The sequence below is a fragment of the Ptychodera flava genome, chromosome 1 (assembly GCF_041260155.1).
Source record: "Ptychodera flava strain L36383 chromosome 1, AS_Pfla_20210202, whole genome shotgun sequence".
Taxonomy (NCBI): Eukaryota; Metazoa; Hemichordata; class Enteropneusta; family Ptychoderidae; genus Ptychodera; species Ptychodera flava.
In genome coordinates, this window is record NC_091928.1 from 5,225,578 (window position 1) to 5,236,806 (window position 11,229).

The following is an 11,229-nucleotide window of genomic DNA, read 5'->3' on the forward strand; positions in this document are numbered from 1 at the left end:
ATTTTTTACTTAGAGGGAAATTCGTTATATCAAAATCCGTGTACGTTTGCCTAACAGCGATGCAGTAGTATATTTAATATAGCCATAGTATAGTAAAAAACACTAACGATTGTTAATTGTTTTACAGTATTGCAAAATTTCTGTCATGCTGAGTTTTTGAACACTTGAAGGAGATGGTTGTTAACACTACGTGTTCAGGTTTAGAACATCATTGTTAATAATATGAACACTAGTGTTAACAATATGAACACTAGCTGTTCAAATTTGAACACCGACATCTACATTTTGAACGCGTAAAGACGCGTCTGGCGTCCGCTATTTTTACAGTGTAGTTAACGATATCAAAACGCCTCGGAGTCTCGGACTCTGTCCGCGAACTATGTGGTCATTTAGAATAGTAGAATTCCACGCAGTTATGGCAAGATATAGAGTTCAAAATAGTTTGACACGATATTCCTAACGACAATTATCCTTGATACATAGCAGATTATGAAAACAAACCAGGGGTTAAGCTTGCTTCTTAGTCATGGAAACAAAAATAAAGACATTATTGTGTACATGTGGTACAAGCTGTTAAATGAAGAACACATAACAAAGGTTGTAAGAGGGTCACTAAAAGTGATTTCAACAAACGTGACTAATATAGCTGGGTAAGGCGTTGAAAGGAAAATAGTTGTACAAGTGTCACTAGAGAGCGTTCTTATGTATCTTAGTGTCGTGAGGGGACGTTGACCTGACCTTTCACTGAAGTTGTGTTGATGCGCAACATTTTTAATGAATTCAATCAAAGCCATAATGCTATTGCCTCAGGATAATACTCTTTATTGAAAGAATCATTAAGTGGAATAATCGATGGTGGTGACACCTTTTTGTAAATGCGACAAACAATCAAGTGTTGTTGCATGAATATTCATTCCAATGCATCTTTGTTGACCTTTTCGTATATCAGAGTATGTATTCCATTTCCGTGTAGACAAACACAATATGTATTTTTTTATGGACTCTCAGCTTATCTGATAGTTACAGAATGCAGACAGGCACAGTGATGTATTTCAAGGAAATCTAAACCTAGCTTAAGTGAAATAATACCCAGTCTCAAAGCTTGGGTTTCCGTCGACATTGATATAATAAACAGCATGTACAACTGTCACATTCAATCGACGGTGTAAGTGAAAACCAGGAAACATATTTCATTCACGGTTTTTGATGTAATCCTTTCCAGTTCATATCCGTTCCTTAAAAGTAGCCTTAATTATAAAGTGTTATCTCTAGCTACGTCTGTTCTACGCATTTAACTGCTGTCAAAGTCTGTTTTCCTATCTTCTCCTGAAAATAGAATTCAACTCGCAATCTATCCCGGCGTGAAACAAGTCACTCACATATCACTATTAAGTAAAGCGTGTACAACTTATCAAGCTATTTTCGAGATATTTGAACAGCTTACCCTTACGACATGGTCCCGTTTCAATTTAATGAAAGATTACAATACTATCACATCATAAAATTTTCAAATAAGACACACATCACGATTACAGTTCGCGTCCTACAATACTTGTTCATTTCCTTAAAATATTTTATGAATCACCTTACTTTTCGAATCCATGCATCTAATTTGATGTCATATTTCTAATAGTCTTGAATACATCGACTTTTTTGTCTGTTTTCGGTCAACTTAATTTAATTTGTGTTTTCATTCATTGTGCACAATCGGGACTATTGATATGGGCCCTAACGTCTGATTAAAGTTATTCACATACATTCAGATATATCTACATTCCTACATCATGTGTTGACAGTTTAGGAATAAGTATTTTGATCTTATGGTAATAAAATATAGGCATAATACACAGAAACATTAATGTCTTGAATAAATGAGTAGATTGTAGTAGCGTTTTTACTTTGTTAAAACACACATAGGTATTACATTCTATATGTTACATAGGCGGTAAAAATTCGAGAGGTCCTTCAAAAACTAGAATTTTCGACATACTTTTCCGCCACTTTTTCGATTACCCCTTTAAATATGTACGGTTGTCTTCCTTGTAAAAATGCATATAAACATAGTTTTCGAATTACCTTTGAGTTTCCATATCTTTTTTTCCAAACGCCACTGTTCACTATATGTAGCACGTCACAATTTTCCATCAATAAAGAATTAAAAGACAGACTACAACGGATAACACAAGTCTCTAAACACTTTTGAAAAAAGTAATTATTTGGCTGAATCCTTTGTTTTAAGTTTCACTAAGAACATCGTAATGGGGTTCATCCATGGCGAGGTCATCTGCAGAAACGTATGCCATATTGACAACCATTTCTTCGTCAGCTTCACGAACACGAATATCGTTGGTTATTGTCTCATACGTGACGTTTTCCACCGTTATGTCGACGTCATCATTACCAGTACACAATGTTGGGTCAGCAGTTTCATACACAAGGTTATGAACCATTATGCAACATTCCTCTACTGCATGATCTATCTCTGTGTACAAGCCATCGTCTTCAGCTTGATTGGATGGTTCATTTTTGTCAGGATATTCACGATCTCGTGGGTTTGACAGAGATATTCCGGGGTCCTCATTTGCACGACCAAAGTCACGGCTATCTTTTTCAGTATCGTGATTTCTTTCTGGTGTCTCTACTCGGTGTTGAGCATCGTCCATATTTATACTGTTTGTTGACTTGTTCTTTGTTGCTTCCACACAAGTGTCATCTTGGTTCATAACAGTGTCACAAGATTCGTAAGCCATATTTTGAATCATAATTGTAAAGTCATTACTTGTCAAAGCGTCATCAACAGTTGTGTTTACGTCATCATCTTCGGCGGGACTTACCGACTGGTAGACACAGTTGCCATGACTTTCAAGTTCTTTTGGTTGTGGGATACATGATGTCACGTTAAAGTCTGTACGACCCGTTTCATCGTTTTTCCCTTCAGTGTTTTGACAGGCCTGCGAAGTCTTAATATGTCGCATTGGATCAGTGTTGTTTCTTGTTGAAGCATAGTTGACGTCATCTATCGCTTTCAAATGTTCGTTGCCCTTTGCGCCGAAAGTACTGGTAGTACCAGCCATCTCAGTGTTGTGAATGACAATGATATTGTTTACTGCTGCATCGTTACCATGATTGATTGATATGTTGATGTTTTCATTTTCGGTCACTCCTGTCGACCTGACGGACAGTTTTCTTGTCTGTGCTTTACTAGATTGAGTATCTTCTTCACCGAGACATCGTTCTGCTGGTTCCACTACATGGTGTTGTTGGGGCATCGAATCTTCAAATATTTCACTTACGCCAGTCGAACCACATTGTTGAAGTTCTGTAACATCGAAACGCCCGTTTGAAGTGTTGTTCTGTCCCCGTTCTCTGGCCACTTCATTATTCTTCCTTTTCAAAAGAAATCTTCCGAGTGACAAAAGTAAAAGAGACAAACAGTACATGGAAACCATATCTAGAGTTATCGTGTTTTTGTACCCCTTGTCAATAGAAGTAAGTTAAAACTCGACGTTCTTTTAGAGAATTTAATTTACGTGTAGGTTGCTCCGAAATGTATGTATATCACTCTTAATGTCAATAAATAGCAATGTCTGTCTTCGTGTTCGTAGATGTTGATGAAAATTCGGAATAACTATTAGACTGCAAGTTTTAACATTAACTGAATATTTTGCAAAATAGTTCCGGATGAATTGAAAGTACAAATGTATACCTGCTGTATATTGACGCTGCCACAAAAACCGCACCCAGAACAGTGATTACAACTGAAGTCGTTACTACAGCAGCTGTGATCATGCCTAGAAAACATAAAAAAAGAAATGCGGTACTTCGTAGTGGAAGGTATATTTTAGCAAAGTTGTAAGTACAGTCCAAGAAAGTTTCAAATAAATAAATTAATGAAACTATACGGACAAATAGGGTCTGGCAGACAAAAAAGTACACTCAAAATAACACCATGGGTGTAAAATCATAATTGTTATTACCACACTTTGAGGTTTTTATCGATACTTGAATATTTAATAGTCGAGACTACATGAATATTTGAGCACATCATAGTAGCTATAGCATGAAACCAAAATAACGGAACCGGAAATTTAAGCATGCGGAAGGATATGCAAGCAAAGTATTTTAGGAATAGATGCACATGTTTTTAAATAGCGTGATATGTCTCATTTGTAAGATTATTGTAATGAATCTGACAACAAATGACTTTTACTTGGAATGACCTAGGGCACAGAGTAATCTGTTATATGGCATGTCGAGACGATGAAGTCATTGTAGGTAAATGACAATGCAAGCTGTTATTGGAAGTTAATATATGAAATAGTTGACCAGATTGTCATAATTATTCAGATGATTTCATAGACATTACAAATATTCTTTATGTCTGCATGTGTCTGATTGCTGGCATATAAGTTTGAATAACTGCATATGTAGCTGCTAGTTGGTCATTTATACATTACCTTTCCTGATGCATTTCGGTTTGACTGTCCAATCACCAGTCTCAGTACAAAAGATACTGCCATTCCTGTCACCATGGTAACCGTCATGACAGTTATACTCAACAGTGCTGTTGTATGTAAATGCATCGCCTTTGATGATTCTATCGGCGTTTTCAACGTTTCCGGGATCTCCACAGTCTATAACTGTTAAGAAAAACTTTCTCTGATTTTTCTGTTGTATATTTATATTTTGTAGATCAGAAGACTAAATTTACAATAAAAATAATTAAATGCATGCTTGCCTGCGTTCCTGCCTGTCAACCGAGAGACCTGTGGACCTACCTACCTACCTACCGACCTACCTACCTATCGACCCACCCATCTACCTATCTCACTACCTACCAAGCTACATACATACATACATACATACATACATACATACATACATACATACATACATACATACATACATACATACATACATGTACGTACATATTCACACACAGTCACATTTGCCACTTACCTGCACATGTAGGGATTGTATCATTCCATTGTCCGTCACGTTTGCATCCTATGATTCGATGAGAAGTGCCGAGTTTGTGGTTTTTATCGCAAGTGATAGAAATCACATCTCCATGGAAATAAGGACAGGTTCCATCGTAGGACAACGATTTGTCCATTGCAAGAGGTTCTTTGCAGTCAGGTACGATTTCTGTATGTGAGACAAATGAAAATATATCACAAGGTATAAATCGGCCTACGTTAGGACACATTTTTGTTACTGCTGTAGATCATTTTGCGGATGTGATATTTTGGCAATCACAGTGAGGGGACATCTCGCCATGCAGGTACATCCATTTTACCTAACAATCCTAGTTTTAAAAGTCAATGTCAGTTCCACACTTCAAAATTCAGGCTAGGAATTAGTGATTCTAAAACTTGCATCACTACAAACCTACCGACGGAAATAATATTGTTCATGTATACGACATGTCAAAAGGTATTGCCCGTAGATTATATCGTCTTTGGTAATAATACTGTGTAGCCCTGGCAAAAGGATTAGCGGAATCAGCACCAGATTGAGTATTATACTGGAACTGACAAAGGATTGCCAAGGCTGATAATTCAAGAACACTAAAAACCTGTAAAGTGTTTCAGCTACCTAACAACAATTAAATAGATCAAGAAAAAACGAAGAAAAAACAAGCTAAAGGAAAAGAATAATGTCGCTCACAAACACACCGTGGACTCTATGTAACTAGAATTTTACAAATACAGACATTCATTTTTTCGGTAATTTTGAAAAAGACCAACTTATTTAGTGTCAATAAATTTATCTAATTACCGTCAAACTTGATAGCGAATGCCCCTCCACTCGTGTTAGTCTGTACTTGTGAACTGAATGTTATATGTACCAAATTTGAACACGAATAGACAGCAGAATTTGAAATCCTTATGTTACGTGTTCTTCCTTTAACGGTTTCTGTAATGGCTAAGGTGTCGTTTTCTCCGGCCATATGATACATGACGACATTAAGCCGTATGACCTTTTCTGGTGATGTGTGAAGAATCCATGAACAAGACTGGTTCATCGGATAATTCCCGGGAAATCCTGGCGAGTAAATGGTTCTGTTTCCGTTCAGACGCCCTCCGCAGGCACCCATGGATACTGTAATAACATAATAAATAACATAAATATTGGATATTTGGGGAAATGGGATGGATAAAACAGACCTAACATCGATCTGATTAACTGTCATGAACAGCGAAGTAGAGGTCACAGATACTTTGGAAAGTGCAATTATAGGATATTCAAGCAGAAAAAATTCTTAAAATTGTTACTTTATTTGTCTTTATAATGTTGTTCAGTGCTATGATGGAAAGTTGAATGATACGGCCTATACTTATTCGCGACCTAACGACAAGCGTTCGTCTGTGTCTCTGTTTATGTTCTGATGACATGACGTGTCGATTACTAAAATATCATTTCCTAATTGCAAAGAAATGCGTGCCATGCAATCTATTGCATCTTAAAAAAATAGTATAAAATATTTCATTATATATCAGGGCCGATATGTATACAGAAGTAAAAATTTTACGATACGATGTGTGCTTACTTTCGTAGAGACCATACTGATTATCGCTACCACAAACTTGTGATGCATCGCCAAAACAATGATTATCACATAACCACTGGTCATTCATTCTTTCGTAGTTGCCGAATTGGGATCGTGATAAACAATAGCACCCATTTCCTCCATTCAGTCCAACGTTCTCGTACCTATCTCTGGTATTGATATTGCGACAGTACTCCAGGCAATAATGTATCGTCATGTTATCAGTGTAATCAACCTTAAGTTCAGACATTGTATCAGCTTTATATTGAAAACATCCAACGTAGCCATCATCTGCATTCAAATGGAGAATACAATATTGACAGGTTATTCTGGAGTAAAGGAAACTACCGACCATGGTAAATTTACTACAACCCATTGTATGTTTTGATTGATGATTTTTACTAATGTTCTCACTGTATGAGAGAAAGACGCATAAGACAGATACATTGTAAATGAGGGAAATACTCTGCTATTCACTAGTTCTCGGAATTTCTAAACTAAGAAGCCTAAAATTTTACATTTAATAGCAGTATAGTGGAGTGTGCGTAACCACTATAATTAATCCTTAAGTAGGATCGTCGTCATTCAGAACAAAATTGTTTTGGACTGAAAGCTAAAAGTCACTGAGGTGGTTAACAAAAAGCACAAATATTATGAAACAACTGTAGGAGTTGAAATTACGTGATTATGTCCACATTGTTGGTGATAAAATCGTATAACGATGCAAGTTATCTAACGTGTAGGGATTTTCTTAGAGGCAAGACGGCTGGTTGGATAATGCACTATAGATCAATGAGTTAGTGTTTGAAGTATTTGCACAATGACACTAATGAACTGTTCAATCACCTGATTCCGACTATAAATACGTATTGGGCTGGAGAAGATTTAGCGGCCAAGCTTTGCGTGGTTTTGTATACTTCAACAAATATTTATTTTTCAAAGAAAGAGTTACTTTCAGGACAAGAATTCTGGATGAAATATTTACTCACAATTACATTTCACTGTCGCTGCTGTCTTATCATTGGTCATATTTCCGACATTGAACGTACACTTCTCTAGAGTACTTGCTTCCCTCGGACAGTCTACATGAAGTCTTTCGTCACCCGTCAGTGCGTCAGATTTTGACCCATACGACATTTCTCCAGGGAATCCTGCAGTACCAAGGCACATGGGGAGAGACAGAGGGAGGAAGGGGGTTTTGTTGTGCTTGTTCTCGATATACGTGTTTAATTGAGTAAGGCTTTGCTTGTGCAATACAATTTACAGATTTCTACATTACCTAATTCTCTACATGTTACATCAGCTTCAAATGTGGTCCAACCAGTGCCATCCTTGTCAATTACAGGTAGCCATGCATCATATCCGGACACGTACATCTCAACCTGACCGTCATAAGGCGTTTGACCGTTGACTAATCGCACATCAATTATTTCTGAAACAAAAAATAAAAATAAAAATAAGATTCAAAAAATTCACTTTTGAATGAACTTTGGAATTTGAATGAGCTCTCTCTCTCTCTCTCTCTCTCTCTCTCTCTCTCTCTCTCTCTCTCTCTCTCTCTCTCTCTCTCTCTCTCTCTCTCTCTCTCTCTCTATATATATATATATATATATATATATATATATATATATATATAAAATACCATTATTATATACATGAATATGAACATTTTCTGATTATATATATATATATATATATATATATATATGTATATATATATATATATTTATATGTGTGTGTGTTTTTTTGTGTGTATGTGCGTGTGTTTGTGTGTATATATATTGTAGATTTAACAGCATTGATTGTGTGTAGCTTTTCTGATACGAATGATTGTATCGTCTGCTTATGTTAGAGTATATCGATGTTCTGATAATAATTAACCATGGCACCTCAAATATTTGGCCTTTCTTTTGAGAGTCGACATAGACTTTGATAAATAGTTGTTCCATGCTATTTGTTACGGAAAGATTACAAGTGATTAGCAGAGCTTGTCTTGAAGGCATCGTTAGTGCTATCTTTGTATTCCTCTCCGCATTGATTCCTATAGAGTGATTTGCCTTGTAAATATCACCTTTAGCTGATTGTTCCACTGAACTTTCGTCGATGCGTTTAGTTTGAACTCAGAGGAAGACTTCAGATTTGCTGTGTTCCACGTGTTTGAGCTCGGCAGAAGTACTAGTGTTCCTGAAGAGCCGACCGGAAGTAAACAAAAATCCAAGATGGCTGCACCCATAAGTAGCTAAACCGGACGCTGCTTAGCTGGGAATCGCGTGTGTTGTCACCGAGTTTCATGTGCGGACATTGCACCGGACTTACAATCGCGCTTATCGTTGAACAATAGTTAAGGTCGCGTGTGAACTGTTTGTGTTTCCAAGTCACGTGGTAAAATCTGAGGTACCTCAGCGGTAATGTTAAGTTTTTCATAGAAAATAGTTTGAACAGAGTTTTTGTACTGAAAGTGTGTTCGACTTCTGCTGTCGAGAGGTTGATCAGCACGGTAATTCTTACCATGGAGTACTATTTGTAGTTTTGAAGTATGGTTTTACTATTTTGTATGTAGACGCTGATAATTTGACACAATATAGTAATGCACGGAAGTTGTATGTTACATTATGTGACTGTGTGGTTGTTTCTCATTTCATGCCCCATGCTCTGTTGCTGCTGTAGAGAGGTAATGCCAGTATCGGACTAGTGGGCCCTGCTAGAGAAATAAATTTGGCTGAGCTTTGGTCGGTTATCATTCTGCCGTCTCAAAACATTGGTCACAGAAGCATTAAGATTAATCATAGTTTCCCCATAGACTACTATGCATAGGGTAGTGAATGAACATTTTCGGTGCGGAAATTCCAAAATCAAATTTCTTGCACATATATGCACTCATAGCTGCCCAATTCTAATGTACTTATGTCAATTATCGCATTTAGGTGACGGATGATGAGATCATTATGTATCTTGAAACACAGTGTGACGGAGGGTCTTCGCTGTTAAAGACAGCGACCAGGCTATGTCTCTCTGGGGCTAAAGAGAACACAAAAGATGCACAACAGGACAAAATACAGAAAATAACACAACATTTAGAACAGTTGATGTGTGGAGTTTTATCCCCTTTGTAATTGCTCTCTCAGTAGTAGCAGTAGCAGCATACTAGCATTTAATATAAATATTAGCATTTAATATAAATATATATACTTATGTTGCAGTTTAACAAAAATACATTTTTTGCATGTTATTTTATGATTGTGTTTTTCTTTGTTTAAAAGTATTTATATAAACATGTCATACTGGTACATGTTGTTGTGAGTAGTGTATTTTGTAGTACAAGTGCTATTAATACATGAGTGCCCTATATGTTGCGTGTCTCTTTTCAGGATTTCTCTGTAACATTTCAAATCATAAAAATTTTCTGTGTCTTCCTTGCACAAAAATTAGTGACCCTCCCCCTGACTCATGTGTAAAATGAAACGGCCCTCCCCCCAACCGCTGCAAGAAAAATAGTGACCCTCCCCCAATCGCATCGGCCTTCCCCTCTGTTAATTTTGACCAGGCCCTAACTGGAAAAGTCAACATTCAAAGACCATTTGCTAACAATAAAATTTCTCAATCAAAAATAAATCCTTATTGTGCTTATTAAAAGATTTGGGCTGGTGTGGTAATGTTATCTGGACAAGAAAAATCCATTTTTTTAGCAGAAATTGTCACAGAAGAGATGTTATTAAGTTATTATATACAATCAGGACAGACTATTTTTATTTCTGTGTGCATTTATATGCAGTGTCCTTCAAGTTGTACATCTGAATCACATTAACGTTGATTTTCATTTCTTATGCAGTAAGTGTCATATCACGGTCAGGTAATTCACAAGTTCATTTAATCACAATGTCTTTAATCGTTTTGTCCTTACTAACGTTTTATTACATCGGAACAAAAATTCCATTCACTCTAAACAACTGCTGTTCAATTTAACCCTTACTCCAACCATTATGATATTAAACCATTGGTGAAAATCAAACTTCTGTATGAAGAACGCCACCCATCTTGAACAGTAAAGTCATTCTTACCTTTCGCAGCGATAAAAACCTGAATGCTCGCTGTATAAAGAAAGAAGGTAGCCTTCGCTATTCGGACACACATTTTCAATCACGATCGTCCAATCCTATATGAGTCAAATGGAAATGACTGTCAAAACAATCTTTTCCTTCCAGATCAACCGTTTAAAACTTTGCTCACATTCAACAATTAAGGTACTGCTCAATGCGCCCTCACCGACATTGATTTCAACATAATGTGCTCTGAGACATTTCTTGCACAGTAGTATTTTATGTGATCGAGTAATTTACTCATTTCTATGACTCTAATGTAACATTTCGTTGTAATAGCATGTAAATGTTTTGGCGCATTACTGATTTTACTACTTATATTATATGGTTAAATCAAACCACCTCAGTCTCTAGAGTAAAAGTGACTTAGACAGAGGAACATGCACAGGATGTCGTGAGAACAATGAGAAGTTTCTCGCATTGCAGTTCGTTAATTTCCACTCTAATGGATATCAGCATCTTCATTCATCAAATACCCGTTGCTGCTTTTTTGCATGCGGACGCCATTGGTACAAGGTTGTTTTAGCGAACGCTATGCATGCACATGAACACTATATGCTCCAATGGTTAGAAAATTCA

General features: G+C 36.7%; 1 protein-coding gene across 1 annotated transcript; it reads right to left on the reverse strand.

The window, feature by feature from the left end:
* Positions 1-806: 806 nt before the first annotated feature.
* On the reverse strand, positions 807-10,715 carry LOC139129740 (uncharacterized). The gene is made up of 9 exons (XM_070695444.1): positions 10,612-10,715; positions 7,833-7,985; positions 7,543-7,704; positions 6,554-6,844; positions 5,782-6,105; positions 4,960-5,148; positions 4,458-4,640; positions 3,707-3,791; positions 807-3,402 (listed from the first exon to the last, which is right to left on the reverse strand). The coding sequence occupies exons 1-9, from the start codon at positions 10,682-10,684 to the stop codon at positions 2,235-2,237; spliced, it is 2,628 nt and encodes an 875-aa protein (XP_070551545.1). The 5' UTR covers positions 10,685-10,715; the 3' UTR covers positions 807-2,234.
* Between the last annotated feature and the right edge of the window lie 514 nt (positions 10,716-11,229).

Excerpts from the sequence above, each read along its gene's own strand:
- LOC139129740 (XM_070695444.1), bottom strand. The coding sequence starts at position 10,684 with ATGTGTGTCCGAATAGCGAAGGCTACCTTCTTTCTTTATACAGCGAGC. Across the intron at positions 5,149-5,781 it reads ATTCGCTATCAAGTTTGACG|AAATCGTACCTGACTGCAAA; the intron begins GTAATTAGATAA and ends TCTCACATACAG. Across the intron at positions 3,403-3,706 it reads GCAGCGTCAATATACAGCAG|ATTTCTTTTGAAAAGGAAGA; the intron begins GTATACATTTGT and ends GTCACTCGGAAG.